Below are 16,682 nucleotides of genomic sequence, written 5' to 3'. Positions count from 1 at the left end.
CATACCACACCCTCATTAGCACATTATCTTGATACTTACAGGACAATGATTAGCACATTAACTTTGATACTTTTTGCAGGACAATGATTCAGCTCAAACCCAACCCCTTTCTGACTATATATTACTCTTCCTACACACTTGACACTGAGAGACACTGTCCCTGTGGTTCCAACTCCCTAGATACAATTGAACATATAATGTTTGAAACATTGCGTGGGAAATGGTTAAAAACCTGGTTATATTCCAAACGTCACTCGTCTAATAAAATAAAATGTCAATTTTTATTGAATGATTCCAGAGATTAGGAATGTTGCCAATTTTTTAGCGGATGTGCTGAGAGTGCAAAATCTTGGAAGTCCTGATCTTTGATCATATTGTTCCTTATTTTATCTACTTGTAAATTATTGTTATTAAGTTTTATGATCCCATTCTTTTAAAGTTCTATGATGATGATGATCAGTTCCCCTGGAGAAAATGGCCGCTTTGGCAGTTGAACTCTATGGCATTGAAGTCCCTCCCCTCCCCAAACCCCGCCCTCCTCTGGCTCCACCCAAAAACCTCCCGCCGGTGCCGAAGAGACCTGGCAACTCTAATTGTGACACCTGGAAGGAGGGGGCCTCTGCATATACAGCCACCCAATGGAACAAAAAGTGCCCCGCTGGGGCTTTTTCAGCTTAAGAAAGCAGTGTGGCTAGGAGAAGCCTCTCCTCCCCTGGTGCCATGGTCTTGATCTGAATTTGGTGCAGTGCATTAAAAAGTCATGTGTAGTTTAAGCCTTTTCTTCAGGGAAAGCATGTGTCCTACAAATGGAGATATGGTGACTCCTCTAACGTTTTACTTCCAGCATCCTGATATCATTGAATAAAGACCTTAGTGTATATTTTCATAATTTGAATTGTGGAAGTTACCAGTACCAGCTATTTCTGATGTTACATTTAGAAGCAGTAGAATTCAATTTGCAGCTTGTGGAGATCCACATTCACAATTACCATCAACCAAAAGAACCACATGACTATGGTATGCCCTGTGTGCCACTAAATACATACATGCAGTAAGATATAACTGTTAATATTAAATATATAACTGTAACCATATTAACTGCCTGATTACATCTGAGAATGTACAGTTGCCTTATCCTATCACTGCTGAAAGTTAGACAGCCCTTGTGTATCTGGAGTGAGGAGAAGGCCTTCTTCCCTCTGCGTCTTCTCTTCTTAGAGCCAAAATAAACATCACAGAGAACTCACGACTGCTTCATAGGGTTTCCAGGTACCTCTTTGCCACCGGTGGGAGGTTTTTGGGGTGGAGCCAGAGGAGGGTGGGATTTGGGGGGGAGTGACTTCAATGACATAGAGTCCAATTGCCAAAGCGGCCATTTTCTCCAGGTGAGCTGATCTCTATTGGCTAGGGTTGCCAGGTCCCTCTTCGCAATCGGCGGGAGGTTTTTGGGCGGAACCTGAGGAGAGCGGAGTTTGCGGAGGGGAAAGACTTCAATGCCATGGAGTCCAATTGCCAAAGCGGCCATTTTCTCCAGGTGAACTGCTCTCTATCGGCTGGAGATCAGTTGTAGCAGAAGGAGATCTGCTATTACCAGGAAGTTGGCAACCCTACTATTGGCTGGAGATCAGTTCTAATAGCAGGAGATCTCCAGCTAGTACCTGGAGGTTGGCAACTGTACTGCTGCAAGTTCTCCACCACTATTTAAAAATCATTTTTAAATGCTGCAAAAGTTAAGCTCGCTGGAGTTGGGTGCTGATGCACGGAGCTGGGGGAAGGAGTGGAGAGAAATGTGCCAGGCAGGGTGCACGGCGGCCACCCCCGCAGGAAAAAAGAGAGGGAGAGAATCAGCTGGTACGAGCTGAGAGTGGGCGGGCAGTGCGCGCACCAGCCAGGCCGCGGGCGGGCAGCTGCGCCTGTGTCGTGGTGCGGTGGTGCTCCTTTTCCTCATGCCCACGCTGGTGCCTCCCTCTCCCTGTGCAGCCACCAGACCTCCCCAAGATCCTACCCTGGCAATGGCCTTACTTGCTTTCCTGAAACATAGGGTGGGTGCTACACTGGGGGAACAGAAGAGCCACAGGGGGACTAGAAGAGCCACAGGTGGCATCAAAGTGTCACATATTGACAGTGACCAATGACCATCCCCACTAGCTAAGAATGACATGAAGTGGTAGCAGCCCCATCTTAACTAATGATGGACAGCCCCATCTTAACTAGCGATGGACATACTTCCACTATGCAGTTCTGCCCCTTAGAACTATTTACAACTTACCAAGGCATGAATTCCAGAATGGAAGATCTTACATGTAATTCACAACCATAAATTTATTTGGCAGATTTTCCATTATGTTCAGTCCTGTAAAACCTCATTTGTCAAATTCATTGCTTTGGGTACATACTATATTGTTCTTATCTTGAAGTGCACATAGCTATGAAGTCACAGCATTCAGTGAAAGCTTTAACATTAAGATAGAACTATTACAGTATTGTTTGTTTTATTCTGCTCCTTTTATAAGTAATAACCACTGTGGGTTGCCAATTTTGACAATGATTTCCAGTAAACTAGAATCTGCAATGACTGCTAAGCCAAACATTATGCATCTTTTTTGTATTCAGCAACATTAAGTTTCTCCTGCTGTTTTGTTGCCTCAACATTTAGTACTGTAATATTCCATTTTGTTGACCTGGACTTCACTAACACACATTATTTTATTTTGTCTGCAACTTTTCCCCCTCCCATCTTGTTGTGCAATATTGAATTTATCAGATCAGTAATGAATAATAAGGTCACAGCCATTGATGGCAAAAGTGCTGATTTTCTCATGGCCATGGTTTTTGCCTGGGAGTTCCCCAGTACCAGCAGAGAAGTTCAATCCACTGTCAGCAATGCAAATTCATTTACAGTTACTTGTGGACCAGTGTAACAAGAAGGTAGCTATGGATGTACATCTAATAAGAGCAGCATACCACAAAGAGCCACACTAAATCAAGAGAGAAAGAAAGAAAACATTGAATCTCGCTAAGGCTCAGGGGAAAAAAATAACCCAAAGGGTCTAGATCATGGCTCTCACCATCTTAAATCTTAGTAGGATAGTATATAACTGGGAGGGAAAGCAGCATGGTATAGGTTAAGTGGCAGGAAGCACAGAGTGAGGAATGGCTGCAGTCACAGGTCTCACGTGGAACTCATTTTGGTTCAAGGTCCATTCTTAGTAACAAGCACATTAAGAACTCTCTTAGATTAAATTACAGCCTTCATAATAATAATATTGCAAATACGTCTGTGATAACATTGCGGAACTGATGGTCTTTTACTCCTTCTATGAAGAATTAAGCATCATAGTGATCGATTAATCCCAGTGTTCTATACAATCCTAATAATTGTTCTCTTTCAGCAGACTATATGCAGTATTCCACACAGAGCAGAGGATATAGAATTAACACACTGGGGCTCATGTTCACAGGAATTATTTATATCTATGCTGAACATGGGGTGGAGTTTGAATTTCTACTTGATTTACTAACCAGCATATGTAATCTGTTGCTAAAAGCAGTCTCCCTGCTGGAGGATTGGAAAGTAGCCGTTGTTACCCCAATGTTTAGAAAGGGGGCCAGATGGGATCCAGGAAATTACAGGCCAGTCAGCCGAACATCCATTCCAGGTAAATTAGTAGAAACTGTTATTAAAGAGAGAATTATTAAGTACTTTAAGGAACAAAGCCTATGGAGATAAAATCAGCATGGCTTCTGCAAAGGGAAGTCCTGCTTTACCTACCTTTTGGAATTCTGAGAGTGAACAAGCATGTAGATAATGGTGACCCCAATAGACATTACATACTTGGACTTCTAGAAGGCTTTTGAAAAGATATCTCACCAAAGACTGCTGAGTAAACTTAGCAATCATGGGATAAGAGGATGGGCCCATTTATGGATTAAAAATAGGTTAAATGGCAGGAAGCAGACAGTAGGAATAAGCAGACAATTCTTGCAATGCAGGCCAGTGAGCAAGGATCACTATTAGGACCAAATTCCATGCTGGCCATAATTAGACAAGGAATAGAGAATAAAACTGCTGATATTATACTGCCCTTGTACAAATCTATGGTGAGACCACATTTGGAATACTGTGTACAGTTCTGGTCACCACACCTAAAAAAGTATATTACAGAGCTTGAGAAGGTGCAGAAAAGAGCAACCAAAATGATTAGGGGACTAGACTAGAGCAACTGTCCTACGGGGAGTGGTTAAGATGCTTAGGGCTGTTTAGCTTGGAAAGAAGGCGGCTAAGGGGAGACATGATAGAGGTCTATAAAATTATGCATGGCTTGGAGAGAGTGGACAGGGAGAAGGGTATGGCAACCCAAGGGTGAACAGTGTAGTAGCCACATTTGCAGATAATATCAAATTGTTCAGGATGGTGATTTTGGGAGATTTTGAAGAGCTACAGGAGAATCTCTGCAAATTGGGTGAGTGGGCAACAACACAGCAAATGAAGTTCAGCATGGATAAGTAAGATGACGCATACTGGAATAAACAATCCTAATTCGAAATATACATTGATGGAGTTTGAACTGGCTGAGACTAAGATCAGAAGAGATCTTTGGGGTTGTAGTGGAAAGCTTGATGAAAATGTCAGCCTGGTTTATGGCAGTGGTAAAAAAAAAAGGCAAGCTCCATGCTAGGGATTATAAGGAAAGAAGTTGAAAACAGAATGGCCAATATTGTAATGGCCTATGATGCAGCCTCATTTGGAGTACTGTGTGCAGTTCTGGTCACCATATCTCAAAAAAGATATTGAGGTGCTGGAAAAAGTACAGAAGATGGCAACCAAAAATGATTAAGGGGCTAGAGCACCTTTCCCTATAAATAAAGGCTTAGGAGTTTGAGACTTTTCAGTAAAAAAAAAAGACAGGTAAGGGGAGACATGGTAGAAGTTTATAAAATTATACATGGGGTACAGAAAGTGGACTGAGGGAGCTTTTTCACCCTCTTCCAAAATACCAGGGGCACCCAATTAAGTTGTTGAGAAATAGGTTTGGGACATTCAAAAGGACATACTTCTTTAATCGTTGAGTAATCAAACTTTGCAGTGCTCTGGCAGCCGACATAGTAATGTCCGTGAGCATAAATGGCTTTACTACTATGCCAATAAAGGTGTCTGAATCTGAAATGGCTTTAAAAGGGAGTTAGACAGATTCATGGAGGAGCCCCATGGCACAGAGTGGTGAGCTGCAGTACTGCAGTCCAAGCTCTGATCACGACCTGAGTTCGATCCCAACGGAAGTCGGTTTCAGGTAGCCGGCTCAAGGTTGACTCAGCCTTCCATTCGTGGTTGGAAAAACGAGTACCCAGCTTGCTGGGGGTAAAGGGAAGATGACTGGGGAAGGCACTGGCAAACCACCCCGTAAACCAGGGGTGGGGAACCTTTTTCCTGCCAGGGGCCCTTTGCACATTTATGACATCATTCAGGGGCCATACCAGGTGTAGATCTCCCGGTGTGTGGGGGGGAGAGAGGCTAGGGTTGCCAGGTCTCCAGCCACTACCTGGAGGTTGGCAACCCCAGGGGAGGCCACACAGAGACGGCCTGCAGGGCGCCCCTGCTCCCCCCTCCCAGGTGGGAGGGCAGCCAGCGGTGGGCCCAAGCAAACGAGGCACCAGGGGGATGCACCCCACAGTTGATCGGCAAGGGAGGAAGGGAAGAAGGAAAACAGAGAAATAAGAAAAGGGAGGGAGAGAGAGAAAGGGAGAAAGAAACGGAGAGAGGGGGAGAAAGAAAGAAAATGATGGAGGGAAAGAAAGAAGAGGACGGAGGGAGACAAAGAAAGAGACAGAAAAAGAGGGAGAGAAAGGAGAGTGACAGAAAAAGAGGAAGAGGGAAAAGCCTTCCTTCCCACACACACAATCGCTGGCCCCGGGCGGCCAGGCCCCAGCCCCCCCGCCCCCCCACACACACACAAAGTGGCGCACGGAACCCCAGGCGACCGGGCCCCAGTCTCCATAACCTCTCCCCCAGAGTCCACAAAACCCCCCCCCCAAAGCCCAATCGGATCCCGCATGCATGCTCTGCCACCGGGAGCCACCGGCCTCTTCCCCCCCCTCGCTGCTCAACAGCCGACAGGCAGCGAGAGGGGCTTACAATGTAAGGGGCAGCCTTGGGGGAAGCATCCCTCCCCTCTCCTCTCACCAACCAAAAGCTGACAGTCGGCGAGAGGAGGTCCAAAGGGCGCCGCAGCGCCCCTGTAAGCCGCAGCCTCAGTAACACCCTCGGGGAGGACCGCCCTGCACCCCTCCTCCGCGGCAGGGCCCCGGAGCTCCCGAGGGCCACAAAAAATGTCCTTGGGGCCACATACGGCCCCTGGGCCTGAGGTTCCCCATCCCCACCATAAACAAAGTCTGCCTAGTAAACGCCGGGATGTGATGTCACCCCATGGGTCAGGAATCACCCGGTGCTTGCACAGGGGACCTTTATCTTTTACCTTTAGACAGATTCATGGAGAAAATGTCTGTCAATGGCTATGGGCCTTAGTGATTAAAGGGAACCTCCACATACAGAGACAGCAAACCTCTGCATACCAGTGCTGGGAGGAAGGCCTTGGCCTCTGTCTCCTGTTTGTTTGGCCCTCCAGAGCAACTGTGTGGCTGCTGCGTGAAACAGTGCGCTGGACTAAGTGGACCACTGATCTGATCCAGCACACACTAATGTTCTAATAAATGGATATTTTTTAAAAGTCATGAACATTGTTACAAAACTGTACCAACAGTAGAGAATGGCATCTGTGGTTTCATTTTGCACACACCTTTTAAAGAATGCCTTCTAGCATTGCCAAAATTACCAAATCTGTGGCATTGTACAGAAAACATATGTGCTAAGCACGTGAAGCAGGTGGAGAAAAATATGCAAGTCCCCTGTCTGAGTGACCTTAACATTACGCACAGTTGAAAATCTACAATCTTGATGTGCACCAAACATACTACTGCAAGAACTCTATTAATCGGATTACTACCACTTACTGTTAACTATGTGTCCATTACTGGCTGTAGTTGTTTATATATACATGTGGAGGGTTTACCAGATTGTTACATAAGCACATACTGGTTATATCATTTCCAAACCCATATATCAAATTCAGAATTCAATTTTAAAAATATCACCAACCAGTGCAGAAGTGGCTGTTGACTTAGATGAAATTTTGGTCTCTAGTGGGCTGTAGCTCCCCTCCCCCCAACTACTGCATAGTCCCTTAAAGCTTAAATTTGCAGGACTGATTTATCTTGGTCAGTTTCCTGGAGGTCACAAACCTCATTTGAGAAAGCTACCTCAACACTTTAGCGGTTTTAGCAGATATGTCCTGAATTAAAATCCCAGTTTAGTCTCTAATGGGTTTTTTCTTTAAACAAAAAACAAAAAAAACAGGAAGAGACCCGTAATTACTGTCGCCATCTGCAGTGAAGTGGGGACTTTACCAGATGCTCTCAGATGTCCCACTAGAAACAACAGCTGGCGCTAAGTATGCCTCATTTTAAAGTAGGTCAATAATTGGCGCATCAGTGGAATCCACGTCTGACCTAACCACATTTTATGTTTAGTGTAATATTCCTAAAGTGGCGCATGGGCTGGATCCAACCAGTTTTTCAGCTGCTGAAAAAAGCAACGGGAGTCCCCTTTAATCACCAAAAATGTTACACTGGGGATGTTGGAACTGTAGGTACATGTGGTAAGAAGAAGAATTGGGCAGGAGAGAGTGGAAACACTGGATGGATCTAACCCCAAAGCTAATTTAAGCCAAGCTTATTTATACGTCTCCTCTCACATGGTGAAAAGGAAATTGAAATCACCACTCTGTTCTAGAACTAGCAAGTAATAATGCAAGTGATACTACAGAGAGGGACAGTGGAACTGAGCTGCTCTAGTGACTTCTGTGGAAGAGACTTCAGTTATGTTCAAAAAATAAAGTGGCACATGGTTTCATCTTTGCGTGATATGGCTGGTGGTGGGAGACTGGGGTGGCAGAGTCGTGGGAGGGCCGCAGCAATGCCATGCCATCACTTCCTGGGGCAAGATCAGTTTTGCTATGAAGTTTTGGGTGAATCCTAGAGCATTGCACCGATGTGGTGATGTCACCTCTGGGGTTCACCTGTGGAGCTGCAGCTGGGAAGAGAGCCCCCAGAGCCAGCCGTCTCCCTTTATACCAGGAGATATAGCAGACCTGAAAATTGTGGGGGGGAGGGAAGGAGGCTGACCATGTGGTCTGAATATGGGCAACACACTGTTCACAATACATTTAAAAAAGAGTGTTCCAGTGTTGCCTTTGCATTGCCAACAAATTTTTTTTTTTTAAGTTGTATTTTCCAGGCAGTACAGTAAGAGGTGGGTGGTTATTCGAACATTTCCCAAGCTAGCTCTACAGCGCTCAGCTGCATAGGGAAAGATGGCACACACCTAAGATGTCCAGAGGGTGCATGATAAATGGGTAACAACCCATACTTTGTTGTACAAAACACTGAATAGTTAACAAGGTCTTCAGTGTGGGATCGTATGGTGCCAGCGTGGTGTAGTGGTTAAGAGCGGTGGTTTGGAGCAGTGGACTCCGATCTGGAGAACCGGGTTTGATTCCCCACTCCTCCACATGAGCGGAGGATGCTAATCTGGTGAACCGGGTTGGTTTCCCCACTCCAACACATGAAGCCAGCTGGGTGACCTTGGCCTAGTCACAGTTTTCTTAGAGCTCTCTCAGCCCTACCTACCTCACAGGGTGTCTGTTGTGGGGAGGGGAATGGAAGGTGATTTTAAGCCGGTTTGATTCTTCCTTAAGTGGTAGAGGAAGTCGGCATATAAAAACCTTCTCCTCCTTCTCCTCCTCTTCTTCTTTTCTAACATCGCATATACAGTAAAAACAAATGGGTGTGATTATGTTTCTGTTTCCCCAAAGGTTATGTTTGATGCTTAGGTAGACTTTGTTTAGACTTTGTGAACAGAATTAGTATTTTTGCACTGTGGAGTAAATCCACAGTTTTTTCCAGTGTGCTGGTTAACGCACCAAAGAAAGGTGATCATTTCTGCCTGTCAGATGCATAAGCACACTTTCATCCTCATGCTGTTATTCTGGTGCTTTCATATTGCTACTCCACCGTGAATCAGAATTGACTCAGAAACCGCAGAGAATCTCTTTATTCTTGCTAGCAAATTAAAACATACTTTTAAAAGGGTAATTTTCAGGAAAGGTGGTGAGAGGAGAGATCATGCTTCAAGTTTAAAAAAAAAAAACCCACAGAGGAAGACATTCTGAAATGGCTAAGCCCGTCTGCTGAAAGGAGTTCCCTCCTTAAATTCGCCATCTATTTTCCTTTTAAAGGGTTTCAAAAGCACTCAAGCAGTAGAGCAGAAAAGTGCTCTTCCTGGAAAGTATTTTTTAAAGTTAAAAGCAAATAACTTGTACTGACTGTGACCCTGTAGCATCCGTATTTCAGGACCCTGGAGAGCAGATGGGCATATAAACTCCCTCAAGACTTCCTGAAAGACTATTTCTCATCAACATTTTGACTTTTTGCCAAAGGTCAGGATAAAAGTATGGGGGATAAATGCAGCCCCTCACCAGGCCCCTTGCTGATTTGGGTTGTCCAAGAGTATCTTGAATTACCAACATTTACTGACATATAAATGTTGCACGTTCAATATATTTGCCAGTCTTGCCACCTACGCTGCAACGTGTGAAAGAACACTAAAAAGCATGGAAATAGTTAATAGGGTGTAGCTTTCAGGCTAGCTCATCCAGGATCTTTGCCTAGAGGTAGCCTTTGATTATTCACAATGCAGTTCATAATATTATTCAATAGAATTCTAGTTCAGCTGGGGATCCAAGCTGAAGATTCCAGTCTCATGGCAGGAAATGTGTGTGTTTACATCTCCCTTCACTGTACAGCCATGAGCAAACTACTGTTCTCACAGCCTGAACTCTTCCTTTGCAAGAAGGGTGCTTTATAGTGCTCTTGCAAGGGTTACTGAGATAATGTATGTTTGAGTTGTTAAGAGCTAATGTGGAGTGCTATATTGGAGTGTGTGTGGGGGGGAAGCTGTGTAGATTTGGGTTCAAAAGTACTTGCATGAATCTCACTGGGTGGCCTTGGCCCAGTCGCTGTCTTTTGGCCTAACCTCCCTCATAGTATGGTTACAAGGATTAAAGAAGAGAGATAGTTAAATTGTGGAACTCCCTTCCCCAGGATGTGGTGATGGCTGCCAACTTGGAAGGCTTTAAGAGGGGAGAGGATATGTTCATGGAGGAGAGGAGTATTCAGGGCTACTAGTAAAAACGGACACTAGTCATGATGCATCCCTATTCTCTCCAGGATGAGATGAGCATGCCTATTATATTAGGTGCTTTGGGACATAGGCAGGACAATGCTGCTGCAGTTGTCTTGTTGGGGGCTTCCTAGAGGCACCTGGCTGGCCACTCTGTGAACAGACTGCTGGACTTTGTTAGCCGAATTTCTCTTTAATTGGGGAAATTAGCTTAGCAATCGGTAACTATGTATTTTTAGAGCGAGATCGCACTCAACTATACCAGAATCTGTTTACTGAGACCTTGAATAAAGACAGACAGTGGATTCCAAATAAAATAGTGTTTATGTCTCTTTTCTTTCAATCAGTGATGCACACAAACATACAAAGAAGCTAGGAATATACAGAGAGTAATATAAGCACAGTTGCCAACGTGGCAGGAGAACGTTGGTTGGGTATATTTACCGTATCTAGATGAGGTGTTGTCCAAATTCACGTAGACTAAGACAGATTGAAAGTTAAAGCCGAGATGGGGGCAGGGGTTCCCGTAGACTTGACCAGCAAGGCGGGAGGGAGCGTGGTTAGGCTGCGCAAAACCAAACCAACAGAGTAACGGCAAAGGTGCCAGGAAAGACCTAAGGTAAAGTATTGGGCTCGGGGCACCCCAGTTATACTGTTTTTCTGGGGGTGGGGAGAGGGGTTTCACCCCTCCTAGGTTCCCAGGTGACAAAAGGTGACAAAAGGATTAAGCTGTGGCTACCAGGGCGGGGTAGTGAGAATTTGGAAATCTATTCTAATTCCAATGACTTTTGCAACCCGTGATGAGCTGGAACTTCTCTGCTGACAAGATTAGCATTCAGGAACAATGAGTGTGATCTGTGCAAATGTCCTGGGGTTGCTGCTGCTGAGGTGGAGGAATGACTCATCTTGATATCTAGATTGCTGCTGACGGCCCATTAAGCGGTGGATGTTGCAAGGGGGGGGTGCTTGGCACTGTCTACGTGACAGCCTGCTTCTCAGGATATGGCTGCGGTCTGGTCAGTAGTTGTGCAGGAACATGGCTTCTCTCAGGTTCACTGGAGGCTGCCCCTGCATCTGCTTCCTGGCTGCTAGCTGCATGGCGCTCGCAGGAGCGGCCGAGTCCGTGACAACGTAGCGCGCAGCAACCGTCCCGTAGCGTTTGGGGCAGGCGCGCAGCCAGCACAGTAGTCATGTGTCTGCATAGCGGGTTGCCAGGTCCCGTCCGGGAGGTTTAGGCAGGCCCGTATGCTATCAACTTGATGGACCTTGGTCTGATCCAGCATGGCCTTTCTTATGTTTTCATGTTAGAACCATGGCAGCCTCCCTGAGCTTCTGACAGAAAGAATGGGAAGTGTAGCGGTCTCTGACATGATCATGGTATTTTGTGAACATGTGCAGAATTAATTCCATATAGAGCTTAAACACATCATGCAAACTGAGCCACTATAGAGGATTGTGTAATGTATAATGAATGTCTGTGTCATGCTGACAGGCTAGCTCAAGGTTAGCTCTATCAAAGCTAACTACTAAAGTTACTCTGGCTTTGTCCTTGAAGGGGCAGAGCTGAGCACCTTCCCTTGAAGGGGCAGCGTAAAGCACTTTGTCCTTAAAGTGTGCAAAAGTCACCTTTCTGACTCAGCTGCCAGATGTCAGAATCTCAAAGGCCTTTTCAAGGTCTTAAGATATCTTAATGTACTAAGAGTGCATTAATAGCTGAATTTGTGCTTATTATAGCTTAAAGGCATTAACGTTCTCTCAAAGATAAGAGTAACAAGCTTTCTTGCCTTTTGTAATCTGCCCAAGGCTGTCAGTTACTAAAAGATGTTACAAAGTGACAAATGTAAACAATAATTGTGTTTCATGAGTTATATAGTTAAATGTTGTGCTACAGATTTCTAAGTAGACTCATTTAATGCGTATTGTCCTAACGAAGAGGATGGTATAGAAATTAAATATGTAACGTGATCATGTACCTCAGAAATGAGGGTTTATACTTTAAGCACAGAGGAGTGAAAGGGAAGGATGTCCATATTTGGACAATAAGATATCAGAGGACAGGAGCAGATGCCACTAAGCTCCTGGTATCTGATAAGAGAGAATAAAGGTACCCTTTTGAAGGATAAGGAAGAGGGGATAAAGGAACACTCTTAATGGGTCTAGAAACAGCATAAATACAGCTGCAGAACAGCTATCACTTTTAGAGTGTTATGACTGACAGACTGCAGCTGTCTGGAATGACACTTCTCCATCTCAAAAGGCTTGAGATGTAAAACATTGAAACTCTGTTCTTGCGTGGACAGTAGTTCTCAGATATCTTGAAGTATCAAGATCTGGATATTTCAACATATCTTACTTACAGTCTTCTTGTGAGACTGCTCTATTCCTAGAAGAGGATAGAGACCCTTAGAATTCCTATTCTTTGAATAGGAATCTAAGTGCAGTGATCTTTCCATGTATTGGAACACTGAGAGTCCATCAGATTTATGGATTCTTACAAACTAAGCCTATTTGGCTTACCAATGCTAAGAAGCATCCTGAATACAGGGCTAATAGCTAGACCTCTGAGATTGTGTCAGAACATCCTCTACTTAACAGAGGGACTTCTGAACCTCCTCAGAGCAAGAGACCAGAGAAGTTCCTGAAGGGAAAGGAGATTCTCTGTACTATGAGATATGCACAATGCACATACACAGATTGGCACAGTCAAAGAGACTGTAAACAGCTTTAAGCTAACACATAGTATTTATATATTCAGCATTGCTGTCTAAAACTAGAAAGAGCATGCATAGCATGTACATACACAATGCCTGATCTTAATGATGATCAGTTAAGAATATTAATAGAAGTCTTTAAAGGATTCAAGACTTAGCAAATACAGATACTCTGGGATAACTTCATATGTTCTCATAGAGCTTAGACTCTTAAAGGACTCCAGATGACACAGATGACACAGCAAGGTATAGTGTGTCGTCTGTACAGAAATATTATGATGTTTTGAATGATTTAAGTTAGGATGCTTCTAACCAAATCTTTCTCCAAAGAATTAACCATATTTTGACAGGATTTCTGTAACCTTATATTCTGAATGAAAGTGCATTGCACTAAGGATACTTTATGAGTATATTCTGACTAAAATACTCCTTTATGGAGGCATAGAGAATGTGAATGATTACTTGCTACATAAACATGTTTAAGACTATGATGTCTATCCTTATATGATATTTTAAGGCTTTGCAACCAAAAAGCATATATTATATTATGTAAATAAATGTGTTTTTTATATACTTCTACTCTTGTCCATTATTATAAATTTATTGGCGTGTTCAAGAGATGTCCTGGGAGCAATAACAAGTTTCTAGGAACCATTGATTCCGGTCTAGTGGTGTCTCGCTGAATAAGATAACATATCCCTTCTCAGGAAGGGGTCCTCTCTAAGAGTGTAGGCACTTAACAGACCGAACCGCGACAGAAGCATTCTGAACATTTGGAATTTCCTGTAAAAATGCAAAGTATTATTTCCGGAGCATTGCCCTCTTCATGTGTCTGTTTGCCAGGTGTACACAGAACTGTGTGGCCGGTGACCAAATTTAGCCCTTTCTCAGCTCAAACCTTTTTAGCAAACCAACATTTGGAGACCATGAAATGTATTTTTCATTAATGAATCAGGCGTGCACTTGATTTTAAAAGACTGAAAGGTCTATTATTGGAAGACAAATGTCTTTTCTCTTATTCTGCTGTGAACTACAATCTTCTCATTTGATAAACATCCGAAAGCTGATTTATGACTACCTTTTTGCACACTTCAGGGAAATTGCTTAATGTGTTTTCCCCCCATAAAACGGAGTTTGTAAATATGCATGCATGAGTTCGGGTGATGATAAAGTATCATGCCGAATTAGATGTCAGGTCTCTCTCCATATATTTTTATGTGCGTCTCATGATACATTATTATTCCTGTAATATCAAAAAGAACCATTTTGTTCAAGTGCTGTAGCACATTGCCCGATATCTGTACAATTATAGCAAACGATAGACTCCCATAAATTATTTATAACCTAGCTTGCTTGTCTGCGTCTCTCTCCTGTTGGCAGGTCAGCCATTCAGAAACTGGGAGCAGAAATCTTCGAAAAAGTGTATAAGTTTCTCAAAGAAGCTAAACGGCAGAAGGCAAACGAGGATGAAATCAAAGGCTACCTGGAAAAAGTGGTAGGTCGGACGAGTGACTGTTTTGAAGTGGATCAGCTCCTCTATTTTGAAGACCAGCTGTGCCCTCCAGAGGATGCTGTGCTGGAAAACAGACCTCAGAATGGCCCTACTGGGATCATGTGAAGCCAGTGAACACTCTTCAGATGGAGCCGGAGAGGGATGAGCAGCATGGAGATACTGATGGGAAGAAGTGCCGCCATTTTGTTCTCTGGTTATGTGAGATAACGAACACTGTTTTCATCTCCAAATGAAGTCTTTTCTTTTGAAGAGCTTATCTGTTGATAACTACAGAAGCAGTATTAACACTCGGACCCCAATCATCATTTCCCTGAAAACTGCAGGATTATGCTTGTACACTGCAATACATTTGCATGCTTGATTATCCATTCAGAGAAACCATGATGTTAAATAGCCTTCGTTTCATCACGTTTCAGCTGGAGTGTAAGGACATGCATGATACACTGGGTGGTGGGGAAGAAGTAGTGAAGAAGGAAAATCTTAAGTGTACTTTGATTTACTCCCGATATACAAAGATGGAGTTGGGATATCCCATTGCTTAAGTTGTTTTATATTGTTCCAATAAACTCTAGGGCTGAGCCAAACATTCTTCAGGAAACATTTTCAGCATGAAAACTGTCTGTTGGTTGGTCAAAAAAGACTCTTGAAAGACCCCCTGAAGCTTGTCTTTTTGTGCCAATTTCTCCCATTTATAGCCCTAATTAGCTGCAGAGATGGTATCATTTTTTGTTTGAAAAATAGTCCTTCTTCCAATTACAGCGTAGTCATTTCCCTCCCTCTGAAGCGGTTCTGTTTGGTCCAAGTGATATCATCATCACATAGCCAAATCTGATTGGCTGCATGACAGCCTAACTTACTGTGAAGAAGACCAGCCATTTTTCAGACCAAAACCTGTGCTAATTCTGTAACCTGCTGGGACTGTAAAGCGCTTCACATGGGTGCTATTGCCTGAATGCTCCACGGGGGAGGGGAGGAGATGTGGCATAAGTCCTTGGAGGCAGGAAAGGGGCTGTGGGTCCGTGGTAGAACATCTGATTGGCATGCAGAAGGTCCCAGGTTCAGTCCCCGGCATCTCTCTAAGCAAGTAGGTGATGTGAAAGACCTCTGCCTGAGACCCTGGAGAGCCACTACCAGTCTGAGTAGACAGCACTGACTTTGATGTACCAAGGGTCTGATTCAGTATAAGGCAGCTTCATGTGTTCATGTGTTCTCTTTGCAAAATTTCCAAATGGGGGAACTTTATAAAGGAGTAGATAATGTTTTCAACATGCACCTCAATTTTTGGCCTCTGACTCTGCTACAGCAGCTGCTGCCTAGCCACCATGCCAGAGTATCCACAGGTAAAGGGAAAAGGAGTCCTTCTTTTTATTTAAGAACAAAGCCCCTTGATGCTTAACCAGCTCGGCATGCTGAGCTGCAACACCAGTACAGAGAGGAAGCCTGGTGCAGGGAGGCAGATTTGAGTCCAGTAGTACCTTAGAGACCAACAAGAGTTTGAAAACATCAGCACATGGAGCTGCCTTCTACTGAATCAGACCCTTGGTCCATCAAAGTCAGTATTGTCTACTCACACTGGCAGCGGCTCTCCAGGGTCTCAGACGGAGGTTTTTCGCATCACCTACTTGCCTAGTCCCTTTAACTGGAGATGCCGGGGATTGAACCTGGGACCTTCTGCATGCCAAGCAGATGCTCTGCCACTGAGCCACAGCCTCACAGGGTGTAATTCAAGAAGGAAGCTGAGAACAGGTGGATCTGTTACATGGATCAATGGGGGAAAGCAGGCTTATGGCCTATCAGGCAGGTGTCAGAGTACGCTTGGGCCCAAAAGGGAGAATAGGGAGTTTCCCCCTTCTGGGCCAGCATCAGTGAAACCAATGAAAGCAATAAGGTCACCAGTTCTTGGTCCAGAGTTCCCATGGGACAAAGTAGTCTTAAATGCAGCCTGCGTACATGTCACAATACACAAAATCATCAGTAATGGGACTGCCTTGGATCCAGACCAGTGGTAATTTCTTTCAGAAACCTCCAGGTACTAGCTGGAGATCTCCTGCTATTACAACTGATCTCCAGCCGAAAGAGATCAGTTCACCTGGAGAAAATGGCCGCTTTGGCAATTGGACTCTATGGCATTGAAGTCCCTCCCTTTTCCAAACCCTGCCCTCCT

The 16,682-nt window shown here is 44.2% G+C and overlaps 1 protein-coding gene across 1 annotated transcript in view; it reads left to right on the top strand.

Moving 5' to 3' along the window:
• The window catches only part of NEK11 (NIMA related kinase 11), a 119,366-nt gene extending 104,743 nt beyond the window's left edge, over nt 1-14,623 (top strand). The window contains exon 15 of the mRNA XM_056857067.1: nt 14,386-14,623. Within this exon, the coding sequence (XP_056713045.1) occupies nt 14,386-14,623 (238 nt within the window). The remainder of the gene's footprint in view (nt 1-14,385) is intronic.
• The last annotated feature ends 2,059 nt before the right edge of the window (nt 14,624-16,682 follow it).

This window comes from Euleptes europaea, chromosome 11 (assembly GCF_029931775.1).
Source record: "Euleptes europaea isolate rEulEur1 chromosome 11, rEulEur1.hap1, whole genome shotgun sequence".
Classification (NCBI taxonomy): domain Eukaryota; kingdom Metazoa; phylum Chordata; class Lepidosauria; order Squamata; family Sphaerodactylidae; genus Euleptes; species Euleptes europaea.
Note: the sequence above shows the minus strand (reverse complement) of the source record. Positions and strands in the feature narration are given on the sequence as shown.